Genomic DNA, 27,487 nt, shown 5'->3' with positions numbered 1-27,487 from the left:
TCCAACATACAAATACAAAAATTGTGCATAATAAATGCACCATAATACTGTACATACAGTGTAAACCGTTCAACAAGAATGATTTAAATATACCTGTTCTTCTCCTGACCTGGAAGACACAAGAATAAAATTCTGTAACTCTAGGACATGTGCATAAACACTTTTTGAGAGCTTGGATTGCCAGCCAACAGTATCCCTGAAGATAAACAGAGTCAAATGTTCACTTAATGAAAGTAATTATTCAGTGAATTGCTGGTTATCATTAACTAAGAAAAAAAGTACAAGTTCAGCCAACATTAAATCCAGACAGAGGTCTTTCCATCTCCCGATTTGCTACTGGCGCTACTTTTGTTTGAGCCTGCTCTGGATTTCTTCTCTCTGGAACTGCTGGGATTTGTTTGGTTATTATATGCCTGGATTGCAAGGTCCAGACGTTCCTGAGCCACTTTAATCTCCCTCTGCAGATTTTCTAGGTCAGCTGGAATGTTTTCTTCGTTGCTCCCATACTGCTGTTCCTGAGCTATATTAGCTTTGTTTTGCTTGTAGGCCATTTTGGCATTGGACAATTCAGTATATTGGATTTGATCTGGCTTGACTGCAATGTTATAGCCAGGAGGAGCAGATGGAGTATTCCAAGTAAAAGGGTAATTATAGGTACCAGAGTCTTCCAGCTCTTTTCTTTTATTGTTTAATGTGTCTCGGATTGTACCAAATCCCAAATGGAGCATCTCCCAGACATTCAAAAGTAAACACAGGCAGCTTACGCCATACATTATTAAAAGGAAAATGGTCTTTTCAGTAGGCCTTGAAATGAAACAATCTATCTTGTGTGGGCATGGTTTCCTGCTACATATAAATGTGGAGCTGACTTCGAACCCATACAAAAAATATTGACCAACAAGAAAGCCAACTTCGAACATAGTCCTAGACAGCAGCTGCAGCACATAGATTTTCATAAGCCCATCCTCTCGAATTCGCCGCCTACCATCATGTTTAGCTTTAGTGAGGGCTGGCTGCTGCTTGTTCTCCTGCTCACTTTCTAGCTCTATTTCTGGGTACATCATTGGATCTTCTTCGTGGTCATCCTCTGTCTCCTCCAAACCACGGTGTTGTTTCCAGCGCATTGAAAAGGTTTTGTTCCTGGTTCTTTTGTCAGGTTCGTTATGTTCCACCATTCTGGCAATTTTATGAATGGCATAGCCTAAATACATCACAGATGGAGTGGCTACAAGAATGATCTGAAACACCCAAAATCTCACATGTGAAAGAGGAGCAAAAGCATCATAGCAAACATTTTCGCATCCTGGTTGTTCCGTGTTGCACACAAACTTGCTTTGTTCATCATAATAGATGGATTCCCCTCCCACAGCAGTAAGGACAATCCGAAAGACAATCAAAACCGTCAGCCAGATTTTGCCAACAAATGTTGAATGATTGTGGATTTCCTCTAACAGACGGGTCAAGAAACTCCAACTCATGGTGGTCAAATCGTTTTATCTTTAAAAAAAGAGACACATGTTAAGAGTTTAAAACGCTCAGCCCCAATACTGCCACCATTTAGTCAAGAGAGCAAGGAAATGTAATCATCCATACAAAAATGCTACCTCTAAACTCTTTTGCTGTCTCACCTGTTATCCAGAATCTCTACCAGCCAAAATTTGCGTGAAGAATCTAAGTTTCCTTTGTAGGTTTTCAAGAATGCCACTACAAATAAAGAAGGAAAAAAAATTCTTAAGTCCCAATCCACAAACAACTGTTTCCAAAGTTATTACAAAAAGGTGGGATAAACATGCTGATGCTGCTGTACCTCGAATTTGAATAAAAGTGACTGTTTAGACATTTAGGCTGAGATTCTCAAAGCAACCAATGGGATACAAAAGCCCAATTATCATGAAATGTAATGGGAATTGAGTATCCAGAACTCACTGTGTACTCTCACTAAAATATTTCATCAACTCTCTTGTACACATGCATTTTAAAAAAAAGATTTAACAAAATCCATCCATTTTCCCCTTGAATTGTGAAAAATACAGCACAGAGAAAGCTGAACAATGCTAGTAACAACATCCTGACAGACAAGAAATTGTAGCAGAAACATAACTGCACCTTTTTCTCAAGGAGGATTTTATTACAAGCCCTTATTCCCAAGCCTAATAAAGTCAATGAGAGTTTTTCTATTAACTTCAGTGGATTCTGAATTAGGCTCCTAGTCAGGCTAATGTAAGTGTAACATTTTCCATTCATTACACAAAACATACTTAAGAAGTGCCTACTCTGAAAGGAGTCACCATGAGATTAATAGGCAGTGCCAGTTAGGGGGGAAAAAGGAAAATGTAACACTTCGGAAAAAGGGAAATCAATAGCAATCAGTAAAAATTACTGAATTTTTAAAGAATTTTAGGAACAAAAGAAATCCTAACAATGGTAACATTACTAGATAAAGATGATAAAACCATTAACAATGATGAAGTAGTATCAAAGGGGTAGCCATGTTAGTCTGTATCCCCAAAAACAACGAGGAGTCCGGTTGTGGCACCTTAAAGACTAACAGATGTATTTGGGCATAAGCTTTTGTGCGTAAAAAACCCACTTCTTCAGATCCATGGAGAAATGATGCAGAAAAGGTCAAAGTGTTCAATAAACATTTCTGTTGTGTATTTGGAAAGCAGCAGGATAATAGACTCACATCACAAGGATGACAAAGTATTTCCAGAGATAAGCTAGGTGAGGTAATATGTTATACTGGACCAACTTCTGTTGGTGAAAGAAACAAACTTTCAGCAAGCTACACAGAGCTATTCTTTAGGTAACCAAGGATGTTAAACTATATCTATTGAGGATACACACATTTAAACCAGCAGACCCGCACAACCTGCACCCAAAAGTCCTACAAGTGTTGGCTGAGGAGATCTCTGCCCTGCTGATGTTAATTTTTAATAAATCTTGAAATACTGAGGAAATTCCAGGAGACTGAAAGAATGATAAAGCTGTGCCAATATGCAAACAGGACAAGCTGATGACCCAGGTAACTACAGGCCAGCTAGTCTGACATAAATCCTGGGCAAAATAATGGGAAAAAATTGATACAGGATGCAATTCATAAATAATTGCAGGATATGAATATAATTAATGCCAGTCAACATGGTTTTATGGAAAAAGATCAGGTCAGACAAACCTAATTTCATTCTTTGTTGAGATTACAAGTTTGGTTGATAATGGTAATTGTGCAGATGCAATATACTTAAGACATTTGTAAGGCATTTGACTTTATACTGCATGGCATTATAGTTAAAAAATTAGCACCATACAATACCAAGACAGTGCACGTTAGATGGATTAAGAACTGGCTAAGTAACAGATCTCAAAATGCGGTCACCAATGGGGAATCTTCATCAAATGGAGTGCTTCTAATTGGGTTCCACTGGAACCAGTACTGTGCTTTTCAACATTTTCATCAAATTAAAATTTGCAGATAACCACAAAGATTCGCAGAACAGTGAATAAGGATGAGGACAGGGCATGGAGCGCATGGTCAGTGGATCCATTCAAACAAAATACATTTTAATTAGAGCTGAGTGAATAATTGGTTTTTTGGTTCAGGGGCTAAGCCTAACCTCTCCTCCAACCCCTCAAATCGGCTTTAACCAAAACAGATTTTTTTTTTTCCAGTTTTTCTGAAACAGACAAACAGAAGAGGGAAAAATTCTGTTTCGGGTCAATCAGAATGCTTCATTTGACCCAAAACTACATTTTGTTTTGTTTCAGGTGTTTTTTCACCCTTGTTTGATCAGCTATATTTCAAAATGAAATCCCATTTCATTTCAAAATGGTCAAAAACAAACATTTCAAAATGAAAAGTCAAAACATTTAGTTTTGAAATGGTCAAAATGAACCATTTCAACTTTTTCAAAATGTTTTTCCTTTTTTTATTTCCAAATCTGATCTGAATCTGCAAATAGTTTTGATGCCCTGAAAAATGCATTTTTTTGGGCAAATGTACTATTTCTCGAAATATTTTCACCCAGTTCTAGCTTTAATATAGCCAAATGCAAAGCTGTACATATAGGAGCAAGAAATGCAGGCCACACCTACAGAATGGGGGACTGTATCCTGGAAAGCAGGAACTCTGTAAAGGATTTAGGGGTCATAGTGGGAAAGCAACTCAACATGAGCTCCCAGTCCAATGCTGTGGCAAACAGGGCTAAAGTCATCCTGGGATGTATACACAGAGGACCAATGAGGAGGGTTACGGAGGAGATTTTACCTCTGCATATGGCACTGGTGAAAAGTTGGAGAGAGTGCAGAAAAAAGCCATACAAATGGTTTAAGGGTTGGAGAAAATTGGGTTCTAATTACAACCGAGAGACTTAAAGAGATCAATCTATTTAGACTATCAAAAAGAAGATTGAGAGGTGACTTGATTACAATGAATATGCAGAAAATGGGGAGAAAATACAGGGTACCAAAGGGCTCTTTAATCTAGCAGAGAAAAGCATAACAAGAACCAAGTGGCTGAAAGCTGAAGCCATACAAATTCAAATTAGAAATAAGGCTGAACTCTCCATCTCTTAATGTCTCCAAATCAAGACTAGAGGCCTCTCTGGAAGATATGCTTTAGTCAAAAACAAGTTATTGGGCTCAACATAGGGTAATAGTGAAATGTAATGGCTCGGGACATACAGGAGGTCAGACTAGATGATCTAATTGTCCCTTCTTGCTTTAAACCATACAAATCTAGTTACTTGAGAATTCTGACTGTACAGATGGACCATGTATGATGCTAGTTAATATCTTGGTAGTTGGCCAGTGAGCCACAAAATGTACTTACTTTTTTTTTTTAATTGATGACATCATAACTCAGAGCAAAATTTGGCCCTAAATTTACTTTAAGTAGCCACAATATACATTTGAAATGAATTCAATGAAGTTATACCAGTGTAAATGTGGAGTACAAGCAGAATTTGGCCTTTAATTTCCATCAATGTTCATTCCAAGTTCCCAAGAGCTGAAAACAGAGAAGCCAACTTTTAAAACAGACCAGCTTACAGTATAACAGAGGAAACTGGATCATTAGTTTTAAAAGACATTTATCGTGAAATCTAGCAAGTTTAAGTCCCTTCAGCTGCTTTTCCTACCCATGAACCCTCCCCCCCACTGCCAATTTTTTGTGATTTTACAGCACCACCATTAAAAAAAAAAAATCTCTCATCTTGCTATGTGTCAAAACATAAAATACGTGGGAAACAGACTAACTGTACACAGTACTTTTAAATGCAAACACAATGAAAATTTCTCTCTCTCTAGGATCTGTCAGTTAGTGATCATAGGTGTGACAAATAACAGGAGGTAAAAAAAAATTACAAATATAAGTGTGATTTTTAAGTTGATTGTATCCTTTAATAGCCTTATGAAACTGGCTGCAGTTACAGAATACATGTCTCTGCCTTTACAACATGTATACTGCAGGACTCGGCTATAACAGTAACCTTCACATACACACTGTACACTTAATACTTCCCATATTTGCTGTTCTGGGAACATTTAACTTAATAACTCTCTACTCTTTGAAACGAAGGCTTATGGACAGAGACACCCATCTGAAAAAAGCAAACTGTCAGCAATTTCCACTAATTTACGTCATGCCACGCAAGGCATTTGAGAGAGACCTTCATTCCTTATATTTATCATAAGTTCATAACACCACTTGGAGCAGCAAAGGCTGCTCAGAGCAGGCAGAGGAGACAATACAAACAGCATGATCTTTTTCTCTGGCTGTAAGTTGGTCCCAACCTACCTGCTTTCGGATGGCTCTCTAAGGAGGAACTGAAAAATGGACTTGGCATAAACACTGACTCAGAGTTGGGATGAATTATTGTAACACTCAGTGGCTGTTTGCAGTGATATATAACACTAGCTCCACTATTCACAGAGTTTGCTAAAGATGTAGGATCTTGGAGAAACAGGTCAGGAGTCAACACTCTATGGGCCAAATCCACTGCCCTGCCCAAGCCTGACTAAATGGGCTTGGAACAAAGGGGTTCTGCAGCAACTGGGTAGAGAATGGAATCCACCCAGTTCCCAGGCTATGGAGTACAAGTAGAGCTGCTCCACACACGCCCCTGTGTACGGAGTCCAGCCAAAAGATCTACAGTCATACCCTTCCCTGTATATGGAGTACAGAGCTCCCATGAACCTGGGCAGACACAGGTACAGCCCTCTTGTGGACGTCACCAGATCCAGCCTCCCATCCCCTGATTCTAAGCCATATGTGACTAAGAGGCCTACCTGACCACGAGGGTTGGTGGATCTCCCTGTGTATTATGGCTGAACTTTCCAGTGGAGCCTAAGGGGGTTAGGCTGCCAACTCCCACTGAATTTTAATAGGATATTAGCACCTAACTCTTTTGCACTACATTGAAAAGTTCAACCTTAAATAGTAAGTATGGGTGTGTGCTCATTTGCATCGCGAACAAGCAATCATTTAGGAGGAAGGCACTCAACTTAGGGGATTCCCTCACTACCCACATCTTATCACATCTTCTCCAATTAAATTAGGTTCATTCATGTTCTTCAAATCATATTCACTTCATTTTGCTTTCAAACAATTTAGCAGCTGTGTGCTGAGAAGAATGTGGGAGTTACCAATGAACTTACCAAATGTCAACCAATTGAGCTTCCAAGAAATGCAGAATGAAATTTAAATTGGCCCCAAAGGCCAATTAAAATGACTAATCGTGACTATTCATTCAAATCTCATTTCTATTCAAACATCAGAGATCACAAGATGTACAAGAGCTTGAGAGGAAGGGAAATAGCTTCCTTTTCTTTCATTTAAAAATTAGCAAGATCTTATTGTTCATGAAGAGAAGGAATAAAAGTCACTGGCTTGTGCTGAACCCAATACAGGCACCGTGCAAGCTTCCCCAACACAGCATGGTCAACAGGCATCTATCTTGACCTGCAATTCAGTTCCCAAGTCCCTCCTGAATTAGACAAGCGGAACTGTGTAGGAGTTTTGCAATGCTGACAAATGGAGACTGTTCTCAGTGGTACCAGATGACAGAACAAGGAGCAATGGTCTCAAGTTGCAGTGCGGGAGGTTTAGGTTGGATATTAGGGAAAAAAAATTCACTAGGAGGGTGGTGAAGCACTGGAATGGGTTACCTAAGGAGGTGGTAGAATCTCCTTCCTTTGAGGTTTTTAAAGTCAGGCTTGACAAAGCCCTGGCTGGGATGATTTAGTTGGGGATTGGTTTGACCTCCTGAGGTCCCTTCCAACCCTGATATTCTATGATTCTATGCCTGGGATGAGACGATGTAATATTATTAAGCTTCCTTCACTTGTGACATGAAACGGGATTTGATCCCAACTCTCCACTAATCCCCGGCGCCACCGACCCCAGAGCTGTTAATTAAAGTTTATGATTTTACACAGCTGAAATAGATGCATGTAAAACCAGCCGCACTGGATAAAAATTGTTTGTTTCTATGTGTTTATGTAACATTTCCGACTCAGGATTCTACTACTCTTTTTTTTTTAAAACCCTGTTTTTCAAATATCTGGGCTATTCAGTCTATCTTGCAAGTCTCATGTGACATGTAAAAAACAGAAAAGGGCTCAGAAAAAGCCAGACTGTCAATGTCTATTTGGAGAAGATTCCTGAACAGACATTTGACAACTTGTCTTATTCTGCCCTCACATTTTGGGCATTTTAACAAGGTTCTGTTGATTCCCTACATCATTTCCCCAGAGTTTAAAGTTGTATGTTAAATATGAGACCTTAGATCCAATCCTGCCTATAAACAAGACTTTAAAATGGGATATAAATAGGTTTTGCAAGGAACAGAGTTTTATGAATACATGTTTGTAATCGTCAATTTCACTGTACATGCACCAAGAGATGAAAAATATTTCCAACAATAAAAATGGAAATTTAAAGACAGACAGAAAAATGTTGATTGAGAACTTATTAGAGTTTGATTTAAGGGTATTTACTTTGTATATTTTGACAAGTGAGGTTGACAATTCGTGTTTTAACTGTTATAAAGCTTTAACTTTTTGAATCTCGGCTACTCTCTACTGTCATTCAATAATTGTCTGACTCCCTCCATTGTCTGACCCTCCATAATTTGCTGCAACTGTGAAAATTTAAATTGATAAAAATAGGGAAAAATGCTTTAAAATAAACATCAATATTATCTGTCAAAACTTTTAAAAAAATAAACATCGAATTCTGCCAAGCCTAGATACAACCATGAAATACTTGTGCTGTCAAAAAAAACAAAGAGGTCAAGTTCAGGTCTTTCCTTTTTGAACAATCCACATTATGTAAACCAGATTAGAACACAAACCTAAATTTACAGCTAAGGAATGATCCTCCAAGTAGCCTGCTGTGCCCTATAGGTAACACGAACATGGATGCAAAAGTGGCCTTCAATTTAGGAATGCTCGCCTACAGTTCAGGTAACACAGTTCACATGAAAGCATTACATGCTTCATTATGTCCAAAAAGGTGGTTTCCAGTGCAATGTGTGAGGAAGAATAACAACTCCCATTAACAAAAATTGACTAAGACTCCTGTCCATCATGATGCAATTAATTCTGATTTTGGGTGTGTATGTATGTGTGTGAGGAGGGAAATCAGTTCTTTTCGTTCCTCCACCTAATCTAACTGCTGTGGGCTCCCTACATGAGAAGAAACCCCTGCTTTCTCAGGAACTTATCACAGTGCTATGCACACACACAGAGGATCCAAGTTTCCCAGAACAGGCCCACATAACAAGCACATTTCAACAGCACAGGAACAAGCTCTCCAGAAACCTGTTCACATCCAGCTATCAGGCTAGGAGGAATCAAATTGTCCAGTAGCTTGGGAGAAGAAAACCCACAGTGAAGACAAGTATTGCTGCCTGCCAGACAACTAAAACTTCTGGGTATATCTATTGTCTGTCTGTCAAATCTGACTTGAGGCAGAAAATAGAAGCTGATCTTTCCCCTCAGTTTCCTTGTAACTGCTATCCCACAGTAGTTTATTTTATTCATTCATTCATTTGTATTTTGATTGTGGCAACACGAGCTCACAGCCCAATTTCTGGGCACACTCAGATCAATGAGACATTAGTCTCAAAAATTTACAACACAGTCGCAACAACTGGCTGCAGTAAATAGCCAATCCCCCATTTTTCAACCACCACCATGGCACAGCACAGAGCAGACTCAAAGGCAATGTCCCCAACCAAGCTCTTAGCAACAAGTCCTTCACATCCAGACCATCTCAGGAAGAAGCCTGCAAGTCAGCAAGCAGCTCCCACTAACCGACAAAGCATGCAAGTTCCAGTGTGAAGGAACCTACATGGACAGTCTCCAAAACAATTGATATAGGGACTGCTGTCAGCACTGTAGAAGATCCCAAATGTCAGAAGCTACACAGGGACAAAAGGTGATTATCATTTCAGTTGTCAGGCTTTATACAAGCCACTGCCAATTGCATTCAGAGGTGAACAGCGAGCTAGTGAAGCACAACTGTAATGAACTCAGAAAAATCTGCCCCTCTCAGAAAGCAGCTTGCAGAGTTGTGCCTTAGCGGAACCTTCTGAATGGTCTTTGAGGGTAGATGCAAGGAGAGCAAGTCGCCACAGTCCAGCCTAGAGGTGACAGAGGCACAGAGAACTATGGTGAGATCTGTACCCCAGAGAAAAGTTCAAATTCTCCCAGCCAAGCAAAACTAGGAAAAAGCTCTGCTACCTAGCAATCGAGGAATGGAGAAGAGTTCAAAAGAATGCCTAGACTGTAAATCTCTCTGACAACTGATGGGTATATGCTCTCAGCAGAGAGAACTGAGAGCACTTGAGAAATCCACCAAAGGCTTCCTCCTCCTTAGCAGCTCCACCTCCATCTCCCGAGAGTAAGCTTGAGCCAGCTAACCTGCATCCATGCCCTGTCTCAGTCAGGCACCAGGAAAAGGAGACTTCACTTTCTGGATGTGACGAAAGACAGACCCAAAGGACCACAACACACTGAGTGCACGACAACCCCAAACCCCTCTCCTTATCTCCCAAAGGGAACCCTCCTGTGTGTTAAGTATGGGTGACGACACAGGCCTGCAGAAATCTACCCCACAAGGCAGCTGAGCCAAATATCACCCTCGGGGACATTTCATGAGAGAGAAAGAAGCCACAAAAGAGCAACTCTGTCCATGCTTGGCAGTCTGCAGGCAAGTCAACAGCACCTTGTGGTCAACTGTATCGAAGACTGTAAACAAAGACAACCACATTGGCATGAAACCTGACCCATCTCTCACCAGATTACGATGGTTAAAGAAATCAGTACAGTCTCTGAACCACACACACAGAGGCCTGAAGCCAGATTGGCAAGAATGGTGTGCTGAGAAAAATCAAGAGACCAGAGCTGCTTCACCACACTGTTCTCGAGCTGCTTCCCCACCAAGGGAACATCTGACAGATAACTGAGCAATCCCACAGACTCTGCTCAGGGAACCACTGCTTGAATTTGGCAGTTTTGTCAGTTGAGGGAAGCAGATATCCTTTCTACGAATCTCCATGAGTTGTAGACCCCAAATCCTCCCAGCCATGAAACACAAGGATTCTGTCAGGTTGCAGCATTTATACTACACTCATTGCTTTGACGTATGAGTGCTTTCTTAGCCTGCTCCTGCGCCCACAAAGACAGCCAATCGGGTGCTAAAAAGGTGCAATTTACCTGCAAATTTTAGTGGAGAAGTTTGACTGTATCTGTGCAGACAGCCTGGATTTAACAGGCTGTCCAGCACTTTGAAATCCCTGCTGGCCTAGGCTTTGCAGGAAAGGAAAACTTTCTAAGCTTCTGCCACAGCACAGGAGTGCAAGACACCTTCTACAGTAAGCACTGAACTCTGAGCAGCAGGGCTGCCACCAGTGAGCAGAGCTGAACGGCCCTCTTCACAAACTGCTTCATCTACTGCAAGTTTTCTGTCTACCAAAGTGACTTATGAGCAGCATGTGTAGGGAGGGGTCATCTGTGCTCAGGGATAAAAGAGGACTACACTGTCCTACTGAACCATCAGCAGAGTTTTCTAAACCGCGCTGTATCCAACACACATACCAGGTAGGCACCATACAGCACCACATGGACAACAGGTGTTTAGCCAGGGGCACTCTTTCCAAAGTTCAGTATCGGTGCAAATAATTTAATGGAACAAGAGGAGATTAGCAGGTTGGGCAGGCAACTCATCATCCATTCCTTCTGCAAACTATTAGCCAGCTGCCTCCGTTTCCCTGTAAATGCTATCAAATACGAGAACTGACTGAAGCTTCAGCTCCACTAAATCAGTTGCACCACCTGCTTTGTTTCGGGGAAAGCGAATAGCGTAAGCTGGAGCTGGTTGCTGGAGTACAGTCAATGCTGGGACACACATTTCAATTTAACAGGAGTTTAAAAACCTCTATTTTCTAAAAATACTCATAAGAATTATCCCAAACCCCCAAATAATGGAATGCAAGCGTTGAGTAATATTTGAATTTTTATGGTAGTTTGACAAAAAATGGGTGAAGACTAAGAGAACAAAAAATTCAAAATTACCACTTTCTAAAAATGTGATTGAGCATCTGATCTTTTCTGGACCCCTTTTCCAATAAATCTGAAATTCTAGGCTTTACACCATATATTGTTCCTCACGTGCTAATTACTACAATATCGGTTTTGCTTTGGTTGTATTTGTTCGTCTAATGATTTTTCACTTTTTAAAATAACCGAAAAGAAATGCGCCAGAGGGTAATCAGTTGTATATAGAAGGGGAAAAAGACCTTCATGGACCATATCCTGTAGCCTGGAGAAAACTACATTAAGCTAGGAGCCTAGATTGTGAGAGTTCAAACCTTGCCTCTATTAACTGCTGTTTATATTTCCATGTATTTCACCACCCTTATTATTAAGTAAGGCCATGAAACCTACCAGCAACCTCCAAAACCTTAATGCATATTAACTTCCCAACTGCACAGAATGTGAGACAGTTAGATGCATCGATCTGCTGATACAAGAGCATACAAAGTCACTGCTAAGGTTTTGCAGCAGAGTGCAAGCTGGGAGACATACTACTTTTAGGAGAGGGAAGTGAATGTTTATGTTGGAGTGTGTTACCAACAGCACTGTAGGTAATGTGAAAATGTCATTGAAGCCAAGAGACTTCTTTAATTTCTTATTTCCATGCTTTCAAGATTTTGGGTGGGTAGGGTGTATCCTGATACAAGTTCAACCCTCATTAAATTAAGTTTTTGCTTGTGTATACACACCTTACTTGAATGCAACATGGGACAGAATTACTGCTTAGTAAGATTATTATTCAACTTCAGCCTCAGCACAGACACACTGTGCAGTCAGAAAAGGAGTACTTGTGGTACCTTAGAGACTAATCAATTTATTTGAGCATGAGCTTTCGTGAGCTACAGCTCACTTCATCGGATGCATACTGTGGAAGACATTATATACACAGAGACCATGAAACAATACCTCCTCCCACCCCACTCTCCTGCTGGTAATAGCTTATCTAAAGTGATCATCAATGAACTTGATGATCACTTTAGATAAGCTATTACCAGCAGGAGAGTGGGGTGGGAGGAGGTATTGTTTCATGGTCTCTGTGTATATAATGTCTTCCACAGTATGCATCCGATGAAGTGAGCTGTAGCTCACGAAAGCTCATGCTCAAATAAATTGGTTAGTCTCTAAGGTGCCACAAGTACTCCTTTTCTTTTTGCAAATACAGACTAACACGGCTGTTACTCTGAAACCTGTCACTGTGCAGTCAGGGGCACAAAATTTTAAGTGCTAGCCAGATCAGATCAGATCAGCAGTTTGTCCTTACAAGCGGGACTTCACAAACACACAACTCAGGACACATCGAAATCTTTAAAAACTCCATTTGGATATTTAAAAAAATAGTGGCAAACATACATTCTCTTGTCAGACAACCAAGCTTGAGATCCAGGTTGTCCTCAGACAAGACACTATATTTCCAAGACTGGGCAGGTTTACACTATAAAATATGGATCCCAATAATCTCCCACTTGCTTTAGAATCACAGAATATCAGGGTTGGAAGGGACCTCAGGAGGTCATCTAGTCCAACCCCCTGCTCAAAGCAGGTCCAATCCCCAACTAAATCATCCCAGCCAGGGCTTTGTCAAGCCTGACCTTAAAAACTTCTAAGGAAGGAGATTTCACCACCTCCCTATGTAACGCATTCCAGTGTTTTACCACTCTCCTAGTGAAAAAGTTTTTCCTAATATCCAACCTAAACCTCCCCCACTGCAACTTCAGACCATTACTCCTCGTTCTGTCATCTGCTACCACTGAGAACAGTCTAGAGCCATCCTCTTTGGAACCCCCTTTCAGGTACTTGAAAGCAGCTATCAAATCCCCCCTCATTCTTCTCTTCCGCAGACTAAACAATCCCAGTTCCCTCAGCCTCTCCTCATAAGTCATGTGTTCCAGTCCCCTAATCATTGTCGTTGCCCTCCACTGGATGTTTTCCAATTTTTTCACATCCTTCTTGTAGTGTGGGGCCCAAAACCGGACACAGTACTCCAGATGAGGCCTCACCAATGTTGAATAGAGGGGAACGATCACGTCCCTCGATCTGCTGGCAATGCCCCTACTCATACAACCCAAAATGCCATTGGCCTTCTTGGCAACAAGGGCACACTGCTGACTCATATCCAGCTTCTCGTCCACTGTAACCCCCAGGTCCTTTTCTGCAGAACTGCTGCCTAGCCATTTACAACAATAAAAATTTAAGAGGAGACTGTAAAGATAGAGAAGAATGTTAAAACATTCTAGACAAGCTAGTTTTTGTTCTAAATGCTTCAACATACATCCATACTATTCGCTGTAATACATGTGTACAAAGGGCCATGACATTACCTGGTGTAACTGATTTACCCGCACTTTGAAAGAGCGGCAGCACTGGTCTGTCCAGACTGATGTAACTGGTTTCTGATTGAGACATCAGCAATCCTGCTTAATACAAAGACGATTTGTGCCCCTGCCACATCTTCTGCTTCATTCACTCAGAAAGAAAGGACAGACGGGAGCTCTTCATCCATAGTAGCTGCCAGCAGGATGTGGGAACAAGGAAGCACTGATTATCTGCTGGTTTATCATTTCTAAGGCACCATTTACACTAGGAAATTTCCCCTTGCCTGACTTGGTAGAATCAGGTTTCAATTGTATAGGGATGCTGAAAACAATTTCCTTCCCATCACTTCATCTATGCTACCAGGGCAGCTGTTTTGACTACCATTGCCAGCTGATAACCATTATCAGCAATAGGTTAATTTCCTAGTGCACCCGGGACAAGTCACAAGTAGATCACAAAAGACAGCACCTCCTCAGTAAGCATGTGCTAGACATAAACACAGCATACACAAACCAATCAGCTGGAGTAAGACAATAATAAAGTAAAAACAATTGTGCCACTGGTAATTATTGGTAGACAAGTCACACTTACTGGATTAGTGTTTGCTTAGCAGCTGAATTTCGCTTCCCTCCTCTTTCAGAAGGTAGCACAGGGATTCGTCCAAGGTAATATATACTCAGCCCTGAACGCCAGTGAAAATAGCCAAATTTGCTGACACTGAGGTCAGTAAGAATTTTGCCATAGACTGCAACGGGAGTAGGATCAGGCCATTCTGTAAAAAAGCTGAATTGCGGCATGGAAATGTCGAGCTGAAGAGATGGAAAGTTCCAGTGAAGGGGGCAGCAGGAACACAGAAAAAGACTTGATCTGGAGCAGGACTAGGGAAGATAATTTTTAGACTGATGGAGTGAAAGTGGAGATACTTGCAGAGTTTTTTTGTACATTTGAATTTATTTTTTTAATAAAGTATTTTTATTTGGGTTCTGTTGAAGTTTTCAGTTGTAAGAGTATTTCCACTTTTAAAAGTGTTTTAACCTCAGTATCTTCGCATTTGCCTGGGTATCTGTTTTAAATGGATGTCTGCTTTTAACCAAAAGTGTACATGTATTTTTAAAAATAGTTGAAAAATGTTTGAAGTGAGAACTGGGAGATTATTTTTACTTCAATACAATCAAAAAGGAAGTTGTTTTATACAAGAGAGCACAGCCTGAAGACAAATGTATTCCATGCCCATAAACCCTGGTCAGTGTTAGTTTGAAAGGATGAGTACAAAGTTAACACAATTGTTTAACTGGGAAGGGAGTGGCATTATCACCCTGACCTCCTAAAAGTGTCTCTTCCAATTAAATGGCCTGATCCTACCATCCTTACTCACATGAGAAGTGCTGACTATTTGCACAAGTACGGTTTTCAGGAGTCACCATTAACCCTTAAAATAAAAAGGACACACACACCAGAAATTCAATGCATCATTCAGGTCCTTTGGATAGCATACTGTTCTATAAATACATACCATGAGTGAAAGTAAGAGAGGGAATGAGAATGCAGGGTGGTGTGATGTAAAACACTTTATAAATGGTGATTAGATACACAGATGCTTCACCAATGAGTTAGCAATGGCCACATTATTCACAAGTGGCCAAGTCATGGGTGAGTTATTCAGAGCTCCCCAAATGATGCCAATAAAGCCATTACGCCAAACGGCACTATCATTTATTCTGTAGATGCCACATATTTTAGAAGTACTTCACGGTTTAATTTCTCTTTTTAAATAAAGAATAATTATTTTCCACATCCCTTCACCTGTAAAGCTCAGGTCCTTTACTAACATCAATCCAACTGCACAGACAGAGGAAAAACACATGTAATAAATTTAAGAATCCTCTAAAAAGTGACCTAAAATTGATCCTCCTAACATAGTATCATACTACTAAAGTCTCAGGAGTTTCCAGGAACCTTTCAAATAACATAAAGTGCCCAAGTCCAGCCCTTCATCAACCACTGAATTATATTAGACTCATAGACTTTAAGGTCAGACGGGACCATTGTGACCATCTAGTCTGATCTCCTGCATATTGCAGGCCACCGAACCTCACCCATTCCTAAAATAGACCCATAATCTCTGGCTGAGTTACTGAAGTCCTCAAATCATGGTTTAAAGTCTTCAGGTTACAGACAATTCACCATTTATACTAGTTTAAACGTGATTCATGACCCATGCTGCAGAGGAAGGCGAACCCCCCCCCCCCCCACAGGGTCTTGACCAATCTGACCCAGGGGGAAATTCCTTCCCAACCCCAAATATGGCAATCAGTTTGTTAGACCCTATCACTAATCCACTGCTGAATGTCACCAGTTCTGCTCCTCTTACCAGTACAAATTTCCACATTTGGAGAGTAAAGAGGAATCAATATGCCAACAGGCTGTTTCTTGAATGAGAAATGGCAACTGTTTGAAGTGTTGAGAAGTTTTAAAATAGGGGACAAGGATTAGTGGTTAGAGTACAGGTGAGAGTTGGGGCAAAGGTGAATAATAACATGCAATGTATCACCTGTTCAGCAGCACCAAATATGTGGTGTTTGCATAAAAGAGTTTGGTATGTAACACTTGCTGATTGCCTGTTATGAAGTTTACATTTCCTTTTGAGTACTGGAGCCCAGACAAGTACCATAAGCTGTTATAATTCTGTTGTCTGACACACCTGTATCTAAAAAGGTGAAACTAATTTCTGTGATAGTTCAAGACCAATCCCATGTCCTTATTTAGGCAAAACTGCTGTTAAGAAAGGAATGCAGGATTTAGCCTCATTTCCTATGTGGAAATTTAGATCCCAATTCAGCAAGTCACTTAAGCACATGCCTAACTTTAAACTTGTGAGCAATCCCACTGACGCCAATTGCACCACTTAGTTAGACAGGTTTCAGAGCAGCAGTCCTGTTAGTCTGTATTCGCAAAAAGAAAAGGAGGACTTGTGGCACCTTAGAGACTAACCAATTTATTTGAGCATAAGCTTTCGTGAGCTACAGCTCACTTCATTGGATGCATTCGAAAGCTTATGCTCAAATAAATTGGTTAGTCTCTAAGGTGCCACAAGTCCTCCTTTTCTTTTTAGTTAGACACATGCTTAAAGACCTTCCTGACTTTGGGCCTTGGAGGTGAACTAAAAGACACTGAAAATAGGTATTTAAAATGGAAGTGTTCACAAGTTAATCCTGGTGGTGTAAATGGAGCTGCTAATATTAAACTTGCACTGGAATAGATGTGTGTCTGTGTTTTGAAGCATCTGTTCAAGTTTAAGCATATAAAACATTTTTCAGTCCAATGATTCCATAGGGAAATGCCTCAAACATCAGCTCAGCTGACTCAAATTTTTCATTGCATTTCCCTATGACCATAAATACACCATTTATTACTTCAAATATATCTTTTTATTTATAGCTTTAGAAAATAAGCTTCTAATTCATTTTATCACATAAATCCTGAGATGTTAATTTAAACATCACCACTACTTAAAAAATATCTACTAGCCCATAGTCCAACATGTTTTATAGCTAGCCTTTAACTAAGCAATATACATTTTCAGCAGGCAAAATGCAGTTGGTCTTTTTGCTACTGTGCAATGGTAAGTATTGTATCTTGCTGCAGAAAAGCTCTGAACTTTAAATTACACACACAATCCTCCCTCCAAAAAGTTTTACTTCTGAAAATATCACTTTATTAGAATGTCACCATGCTCTGTTACCAAAACACACTTGGCAGCATGCTAATTTAAAATAGTTCATAAAGACTTGGTGGTCCTTTGCCCTTATTTTTCATTTGTGATTAAATTCAGAGTATTTGCAATAGCTGATTTCATGATTCATTTAATTTTTTTCTGAACCTCAAAAGACTTCCGAAAGTCAAAAAGAAACTCTCACCTAGATCTCCATGCTCTCTAGCCCCACCCAGAACACACAAACACATACCACAACTTAGCAAAACCCATGCAAGAATTCAATCCTTATCAGGCATACAGAGTCTTTGTCTAAGAAAGAATTCCTCTTCATAAGTTTTGAAAAGTTGGATTGGTTTGAAACTCAGCGAAAACCATCTTAAGAGACCATTCACAAGACTGACAGAAACGGGTAGCTTAGCAGAAGTAGGTCTAATATCAAAACTGTACTCAACATGTTTGGAATCTTTGATAGTCTCTTAAAACAGATTTATCTATAATCAAATCAAAAACAACTTCCCAAACCTATAAAAAGAAGTTTATTGTTGGACCAAGACCTTGCATGTGACATTTCAATTCAGAGCAAAATGTTACAGTCCTATCACCAGCAGGAGAGTGAATTTGTGTGGGGGGGTGGAGGGTGAGAAAACCTGGATTTGTGCTGGAAATGGCCCACCTGATGATCACTTTAGATAAGCTATTACCAGCAGGACAGTGGGGTGGGAGGAGGTATTGTTTCATATTCTCTGTGTATATATAAAGTCTGCTGCAGTTTCCACGGTATGCATCCGATGAAGTGAGCTGTAGCTCACGAAAGCTTATGCTCAAATAAATTGGTTAGTCTCTAAGGTGCCACAAGTACTCCTTTTCTTTTTGTGAATACAGACTAACACGGCTGCTACTCTGAAACCAGTCAAATTACAGCTACTCAAACAGAAAAGGGAGATATTGAAAACGGAAAAAAGTTCCTTTCACAGGAGTTGTAGATATACTTGTAAAAGACACATTCCTAATCTTGATGTAATTCAGTCAAAACACTCTAAAATGGTGATCAGTCTGAATGTACAGCTGACTTGGTTCATGAACAGCACCTGAACCTTTGCTGTGTATCCTGCATACCCCTGATTGAGAACCACTGTTTTTAGCACTCCGTTCAAAAGACTGTCAGGGTGCTCTACAACTACTCAGGCCATAGCTGGCTTAAAACCATTCTGATCTGCCCAAGCAAAACTTGCTGCTACTGATGTTTCAAAGTCTTAAAACAGCTGCTATCATATTTATACCCTTCTTCATCTCCCCCCTTCACCCCCATCCTTGCAATTGGACCACAGAATATATAGCTCTCATAGGTACAGCTTAGTTTCATTAGAAGGAAACAAAAACACACAACAACAACAAAAAAGAGTTGATCACCCCAAAAGTACACCTCCTAGCCAGCCCCATATGTGCTATACTGCATTCAGAAATAAACCTTTTTCCAGCTTGCACCTTGAATTATTCCACTAAGCTTTATAGAAGTTATATCAAATGAATTTTGGGGAGAAAAGGACAGACTGTACGTACATCAGTCCTTCAGGAGGTCGCACCTTAGAGCGGAGAGTATGCAGCTGTGTACTTCCATATTTCCTGTCTAGGCACACAGAGAAGTCAGACAGCGCCTCTGTTGCTAAATCCAGGTTGGGAACAGTCTCTTCTCTTCTTAGCCCAGGGGTTCTCAAACTGGGGGTCGGGACCCCTCAGGGGGTCGCAAGGTTATCATGTGGGGCCTCACGAGCTGTCAGCCTTCACCCCAAAGCCCGCTTTGCCTCCAGCATTTATAATGGTGTTAAATATATAAAAAGTGTTTTTAATTTATAAGGGGAGGGTCACACTCAGAGGCATGCTATGTGCAAGGGGTCACCAGGACAAAAGTTTGAGAACCACTGTCTTAGCCTATCACCATTTTAACAGTTTTACATAAATGTAGTAAGAGAAGGTGATTTAAGGCAGCTATTTGCAACCTCATTTTGGCGCTGCTGGTAGAATTTAAAATTTGGGGCCAAAAGGTCATGAGATCAAGTTCTCACACTGGGATTGGTACTTGCACCAAATGCTTGCAGGCTGTTTAGGAGAGTAGGGGTGGGGATGGGGAGAAGCAGGATAGATCTGATGAGGTTCAACAAGGACAAGTGCAGAGTCCTGCACTTAGGACGGAAGAATCCCATGCACCGCTACAGACTAGGGACCGAGTGGCTAGGCAGCAGTTCTGCAGAAAGGGACCTAGGGGTTACAAGTGGACGAGAAGCTGGATACAAGTCAACAGTGTGCCCTTGTTGCCAAGAAGGCTAACAGCATTTTCATAGAATCATAGAATATCAGGGTTGGAAGGGACCCCAGAAGGTCATCTAGTCCAACCCCCTGCTCGAAGCAGGACCAATTCCCAGTTAAATCATTCCAGCCAGGGCTTTGTCAAGCCTGACCTTAAAAACCTCTAAGGAAGGAGATTCTACCACCTCCCTAGATAACGCATTCCAGTGTTTCACCACCCTCTTAGTGAAAAAGTTTTTCCTAATATCCAATCTAAACCTCCCCCACTGCAACTTGAGACCATTACTCCTCGTTCTGTCATCTGCTACCATTGAGAACAGTCTAGAGCCATCCTCTTTGGAACCCCCTTTCAGGTAGTTGAAAGCAGCTATCAAATCCCCCCTCATTCTTCTCCTCTGCAGGCTAAACAATCCCAGCTCCCTCAGCCTCTCCTCATAACTCATGTGTTCCAGACCCCTAATCAATTTGTTGCCCTTCGCTGGACTCTCTCCAATTTATCCACATCCTTCTTGAAGTGTGGGGCCCAAAACTGGACACAGTACTCCAGATGAGGCCTCACCAATGTCGAATAGAGGGGAACGATCACGTCCCTCGATCTGTATAAGGCTGTATAAGTAGGGGCTTTATAAGGGCTGTATAAGTAGGGGCATTGCCAGCAGATCAAGGGACGTGATTGTTCCCCTCTATTCGACATTGGTGAGGCTTCATCTGGAGTACTGTGTCCAGTTTTGGGCCTCACACTACAAGGAGAATGTGGAAAAATTGGAAAGCATCCAGTGGAGGGCAACAAAAATCATTAGGAGACTGGAACACATGAGTCATGACGAGAGGCTGAGGGAACTGGGATTGTTTAGTCTGCGGAAGAGAAGAATGAGGGGGGATTTGATAGCTGCTTTCAACTACCTGAAAGGGGGTTCCAAAGAGGATGGATCTAGACTGTTCTCAGTGGTAGCAGATGACAGAATGAGGAGTAATGGTCTCAAGTCGCAGTGGGGGAGGTTTAGGTTGGATATTAGGAAAAACTTTTTCACTAGGAGGATGGTGAAGCACTGGAATGGGTTACCTAGGGAGGTGGTGGAATCTCCTTCCTTTGAGGTTTTTAAAGTCAGGCTTGACAAAGCCCTGGCTGGGATGATTTAGTTGGGGATTGGTCCTGCTTTGAGCAGGGGGTTGGACTAGATGACCTCCTGAGTTCCCTTCCAACCCTGATATTCTATGATTCTATGTGCTTCTATAAGTGCATCCTTGCAAGAAAGAATATTAAAGGTCCACCTGCTTATTGCTGTTCTGATGAAAATTAGAGACTCCTTGGTACGTCTTGAAACCAAGAGAAAGTAACCCTGTGATTTGGGGCAAATATTCTCTATCAAGCAAAAAAGCAAGTGCTAATGCTGAAGGCTGTGTTAACATTACCCAATCTTTGCACTACCAGTATATAACATATTCCCTCCAATGCCAAAACATATATATGAAAGTAAATTTTTTTCTACTTAGAAAAGGAAGAGATTGCATTACAACTAATTCAGAGATATTCAAGGCTTAAAGTCTATATGGCCATAATCTGATATTTATTTGGCATATGTACTGCTAGTTGGATTCTGCTTCCCCAGACCGCAGACAAGCTGCAGCTGGGTACTTATGGGGGACACATCCTGAGTACCAATCCATTGTTCCCCCCCCCCAATAATCTGATACAAATACTTAATGCCAACACAGAAGTTTCACCTCCAACGATGGCCAAAAATCCTATCTAGTTTAAAAAAGAATATCTAAAATCCTTTTTCATCTATAAAACTATAGCTTTGCACAACAAAAACAGCTCAGATCTATGGACTAACTACTTGGAAAGATTTACAGTCTTGGTTCTTAGTAAAAAACAGCTCTGATAACAAAAGACATTTTACAATTACATTTTCTAGACTCCTGCACTTTTTGGCTCAGGAATATATACGCATTTAGTCTTAATGTGCATCAGCTGCTTAAGTTTTCCATGCAATCCTTTCTGTCTGCTCACTAAGCAAGCCTTTTTCACATTTAAAACCTAAGGGAAAGATTTTCAAATAGAAGTTAGGCACTTAATTCCTATTGATTTTCACCGAGTTAGGTGCCTTTGAAAATCTTCCCCCAAATCTAGTATATGTTACTCCCTGCAACTTCCAACTTTTTGTACATTTTAAAAGTTAATTTTTAATAGCCCAGAGAATTAATTTGATAAAATAACCTCTAAGTTGTTGACAATTCAAATGATCAAGTTACTTCAACAACAGCTAAGTGGGGCTCTTTGGTTCACTTTGGAAAGTTTTCAAACTAGAAAAACTATTGTAGTATTGTAGCTGGCCCACACTCATCAGCTAAGGTCACTTTGAAAACTTACTTTTAAATAATAATTATGAAGAGCAAATTCAAAACAGCAAATTCAAGGCTGCCTTTTGAACTCTGCTACAAAAGAGCATGATCTATAAAAATAGCTTTGATAGGATTGATTTCACTAGACACATATTGTTAAAGCTTCCCTTTTACCTCTGTGATCACGATAGGCTGTTGTTGAAATTGCAGCACACTTGAAACCAAAATTCCACAAAGTAAGAGAAGCGGATTGGATTTTTTTAACAGAAAGAGAGGGGAAAGACAGAAGCAGCACAGAATTATTGCTAAAATTTACTCACATGGTTCACTGGTTCCTAGTGGAAAAAATATTAGACTCAATGCGAGGAGACGTCAAGTGTTGTACCAAAAGGACAAAGACAAGATACTCAAAATTATATTGTTGAATGTGTAGAAATAAAAATCTGTGAGCATCTATTTCAGCTAGGGTGAATATTAAAGTGCTCTTGAAAAAAAATATTGACAGAAGAAGCTAAAACACAAGAAAGTCGTTTTCCAGCACAATTATTGTTTGAGAACCTCGTAGCACAGCCCCCTTCCTCCTCCCCCTATATTGTGCAGACAAATTGCAATGCAAGTCAGAACAACTCCAGGGGGATACCATGGGTTTTCCTCTCATACTGGAGCCTGAAAACCTTTATGACAATGATCAGTAATGATGAGAAAAGCAAACTCCAGTCTCTTTCTAGCTCTAACCTCTCTCAACCAATTATTTCAGCAAAGTAGTTTAGGCAATAATATTTCATTAATCTTTTCCCTCCCCTCTAATTATAGCAGATATCTCAGACTCTGTGTGTGCAGGCATAGCTACTGGGAAGCAAAATGCAACCATGACAGAGACACAGAAACAAAGCTGTTGAAAAAAATAATGCCGATCTATCACCAAACCATGGCCAACCCACCAGCACCACCACAGCCCAACAAATTCAACCCTCACCCAAAAGCACAATCTCTTTGCAACTGCAGGTTGCTTGATAGGTTTATTTTAAGCACAACCACTCCTCCCCCAATTCAAATAAGAATTTAAATGATAAATATTTTTATTATCTAAAAACAACCAAAACAAAAAAGAAACCAAAACAAACTTGCACTCACTTCACCTGGTCTCACTGGGGCTTGAGCGTGAAAGCAAAAGGGGGACAGGATCCTAGCTGAAAGGACTGAATACCAACCCCAGAAAATAATGGGGAGCACTCAGAAGGAAAAATTGTTTTCCTAATGAGATGGCTTGCTCCATCAACACAAGAGTTTCCCCTCAATATTTCTGCCATGCTCACTCTGGATACATTAACTCCAGCTTGGCTCTTTACTGCTCTCAGAAGGTTCTTCCAATTTGCTACTTTGGCTATGTCTATATTACGCCACTTTTAGCGACAGGGTTATGTCGCTCCAGCCACGTCACTAAAAGGCACGCAGTGTAGCCGCTGTTTGTCGGGTCTCCTGCTGACAAAAATCTTCCATCCCCAACAAGCAGTGTTAGCGTTGTAAGAGCTTTTCACACCGGTGCTTATCCTCAGCAACACTTTTGTCTTTCAGGGGTGTGTGTCTGTGTGTGTATTTTAACACCTCTAAAGACAAAAGTTTTGTCATTCAGTTGCCAGCATAGACATAGCCTTACATTCCTCCCCCATCTTTAACTAGCATTTAACTGGCATTAACTAGCTGAAGACTCTGTTCATAGCCCTACACTTTATCTATAACCCTCTTTTGTTAATAGGGTTCATAATAAATGCTCTAAAAGGGTTTTGAACAGTGTTGGATTTGGGCTATTTTCCAAACTATAGACATTTATAAGAGACAAGAGGGTCCCCACTTTTGCCTTCCACCTCTTCAAAGAATCATAGAATATCAGGGTTGGAAGGGACCTCAGGAGGTCATCTAGTCCAACCCCCTGCTCACAGCAGCACCAGTCCCCAACTAAATCTTCCCCTCTCCCTTGTCAGTCCTCTCTCTGACAAGGGCCAACTCCCTGCATGAACCTCATCCATATGATCAGCAGGGTATTTACATGCCCTAGAGGGCCCTACCCCTGCCTGTCACCTGGGGGTCTCTGTCCATCCTGTAAATGCAGTCAGGGCACTAGCCCACTGGGGGGCCTAAGCAGGAATATTTCCTCCCCCAATAAAACACATACTAATAATGAATGGGGAGGGCAAGGAATTGCTTAGTCTGCTTATGCCTAGCACTGGCTCTGCTGAGCTGCATCCCCGCAGCACCGGGGGCAACCAGGGAACCACTGGGAAGTTTAATATTTCAAAACTCACAGGACGGGAAGCAACTTGTAAACTACCCTGAGTCCCTGACACACACCTGATGTCCTCTCCTCACCCTCCCCCCTCAGCCCCACTGTCCCCCCCAACCCTGCCAGCCCCAGTACCCCCAACCAACTCCCCCAGCCCCAGTGCCCAGCAGCCAACCCCCCACAGCCTCACTGCCCCCCCAGCCCTGCCAGCCCCAGTACCCCCAACCAACGTCTACCAGCCCCAGTGCCCCCTGCCAGCCCCAGTGCTCCCCCAACCCTGCCAGCCCCACTGCCCTGCCAACTTCCACCAGCCCCAGTGCCCCCAACCAACCCCCCCAGCCCCAGTGCCCCCAACCAACCCCCCCAGCCAACCCCCTGCCTCAATGCCCCCCAACCCTGCCAGCCCCACTGCCCTGCCAACTTCCACCAGCCCCAGTGCCCCCAACCAACCCCCCCAGCCCCAGTGCCCCCAACCAACCCCCCCACCCCCGCCAGCACCCCCCCAGCCCCAATGCCCCCAGCCAACCCCCCAGCCCCAGTGCTCAGCAGCCAACCCCCCTGCCTCAATGCCCCCCCAACCCCGCCAGCCCCAGTTCCCCCAGCCAACCCCCCCACCTCACTGCCCCCCCCAACCCACCCCCGCCAGCCCCAGTACCCCCCGCCAGCCCCGGTGTCCGCCGCTCACTCGCTCGCCCCGCGCGGCTCCCGGGCACGGTCCGGGCGGGGTCTCTGGGCGGCCCGTGCCCGGGGAGGGGGCCGGGAGCCGCCCCGCATCGCTCCCCTCAGCCGGCCGGACCCCGGGCTCGGAGCCTCCTGGGGCCCCCCCGCCCGGGGAGGGCAGCGGGGCGCATGCGCAGCTGCCCGTCGGTCTGCAAGGGGGGGGCGGCGGCGGCGCGGGGCGCGCGTGGCTGGGCAGCAGTTGCCGGGCTCCGGTGGTTTGCACGCGCCGTGCCAGTTGCCCCCTACAAGGCGGTGTTTGCACGCGCGATGCCATTTGCGCGCACCGTGCAAGGCGTTTGCACGCGCGATGCCAGTTGCGCGCACCGTGCAAGGCGTTTGCACGCGCGATGGCAGTTGCGCGCACCGTGCAAGGCGTTTGCACGCGCGATGCCAGTTGCGCGCACCGTGCAAGGCGTTTGCACGCGCGATGCCAGTTGCACGCTGTAAGCGCCTGGGTGACGCCAGTTGCACACGGATATCGGCTGCACACTGCAAGTTGCTTGCCTGATGCTAGTTATATACTTTGTGAGGTGTTTCTCTCTGTTAATTTCATCCCATTGCTCTTCCTCAAACCCCTTGCACACCCCAATACAGCTGTTCCCCAGACTTGAAGGGTGTTCAACACATCCTTTCTCAATGCTGAGATAGGTATCGCCTCCCCTTAGTCATCACTGAAGGAAGCTATGCATATTTAGCTCTTTTGACCTTCTAAATCAGTGGTTTTCAAACTTTTTTTTCATTTTCAGACCCCTAAAAAAGTTTAAATGGCGATGCGGACCCCCTTGGAAATCTTAGACACAGTGCGCAGACTGCCGCGGGCCGCGGAGCACAGGCTGAAAACCACTGTTCTAAATCATTCCCCCCCCAGCTCCCCACCACTTCTGAACTGCTCTTCTCCCAACGCCACCAGTTTGTCAGGATCTTTCTGGGGATAAGCGCTCAGAACTGAATGCAACGGGGTCTATTGTTCTGCTTTGAACATTCATTTCTGGTTAGATGTTGGCATCAAGATAGGATGACCAGATGTCCCGATTTTATACTGACAGTCCAGATTTTGGGGTCTTTTTCTTATATATATTACCTCCCACCCCATCCCGATTTTTCACATTTGCTGTCGGGTCACCCTAATCCAAGGTCTCCTGAAAGCAATTTATTTAAAACAACATTTTAAAAAAATGGGATCCCCCCCACTCCAAAATATATAAAACATTTTAAAAAGTAATTATTCTATAGCTTCCCTCCACTTCTCAGAGAGACAAGGTGCGAGAGGTAATCTCTTTTATTGGACCAACTTCTGTTAGTGAGAGACACAAGTTTTCCAGCTTGTCACAGAGCTTGTCTCCCTCACCAACAGAAGCTGGTCCAATAAAAGAGAGTATCTCCCGCATTTTAGCTCTCTAATATCCTGGGACCCCCATGGCTACAGCTACACCGCATCTTTCTACTTATGACAGTTTGAAAACTAATTTGAAACAGCAATAATAATAATAACAAAACAGGACTAGTACCTTCTGCGCGGTTCCTTTCATCGGGAAGCTGACCCACACAGAAATACAGCCATGTCTGCAGAGGATAGAGGCAGCTGTTTAGCAGAGAATACCACACTTCAGGGCAGGAAGTGCAGAAGAACGCTATATCCAATTGAAATGACAGGCGTGGTGTAAGAGGGCAGAATGCAGAACCGACGTCCGAATTCTGCCAGGACACTGGAGTAATATTGGTAACTCCTTTCTTCAAAATGCTTATTACATCAATAGGAGATACAAGTCTCATTTATACAGTCACACCCATTCATTTCACATTAATTTCAAGGCAATTTTTAAAATAAACTATCTTACTTAATGACAGGTTTCAGAGTAGCAGCCCTGTTAGTCTGTGTTCGCAAAAAAGAAAAGGAGGACTTGTGGCACCTTAGAGACTAACCAATTTATTTGAGCAGAAGCTTTCCTGAGCTACAGCTCACTGCATCGGATGCATCAAATAAATGGGTTAGTCTCTAAGGTGCCACAAGTCCTCCTGTTCTTTTTATCTTACTTAAATAGCTGGTCAATGTGTAATATTAAAAATTATGCGTCTAGAAAAAAAAAAACGTATCCAGGGATCTAAAAGCACTTTACAAAGATAAGGAAGTATCATTAATCCCATTTCACAGATGAGGAACCTGAGGCACAACATCTCACAGGGAGTCGGTATCTGAGGTGGGAATATAA

At 42.3% G+C, this 27,487-nt stretch overlaps 1 protein-coding gene across 7 annotated transcripts; it reads right to left on the bottom strand.

Annotated features, from left to right (window-relative positions):
• Positions 1-26,840, bottom strand: GJC1 (gap junction protein gamma 1). 7 transcript variants are annotated; one of them, XM_073325654.1, is made up of 4 exons: positions 25,243-25,368; positions 4,934-5,005; positions 1,629-1,704; positions 1-1,497 (listed from the first exon to the last, which is right to left on the bottom strand). In XM_073325654.1, the coding sequence occupies exon 4, from the start codon at positions 1,476-1,478 to the stop codon at positions 297-299; it is 1,182 nt and encodes a 393-aa protein (XP_073181755.1). In that variant the 5' UTR covers positions 1,479-1,497; positions 1,629-1,704; positions 4,934-5,005; positions 25,243-25,368; the 3' UTR covers positions 1-296. The 7 variants fall into 7 exon arrangements, with proteins under 7 accessions (XP_073181755.1, XP_073181754.1, XP_073181756.1 ...); XM_073325653.1 differs by lacking the exon at positions 25,243-25,368 and adding an exon at positions 13,917-13,982; XM_073325655.1 differs by lacking the exons at positions 4,934-5,005; positions 25,243-25,368 and adding an exon at positions 26,786-26,840.
• Positions 26,841-27,487: the final 647 nt, after the last annotated feature.

This window comes from Lepidochelys kempii, chromosome 27 (assembly GCF_965140265.1).
Source record: "Lepidochelys kempii isolate rLepKem1 chromosome 27, rLepKem1.hap2, whole genome shotgun sequence".
NCBI lineage: Eukaryota > Metazoa > Chordata > Testudines > Cheloniidae > Lepidochelys > Lepidochelys kempii.
This window is presented reverse-complemented; position numbering and strand designations above follow the sequence as displayed.

Excerpts from the sequence above, each read along its gene's own strand:
- GJC1 (XM_073325655.1), bottom strand. The coding sequence starts at position 1,478 with ATGAGTTGGAGTTTCTTGACCCGTCTGTTAGAGGAAATCCACAATCAT.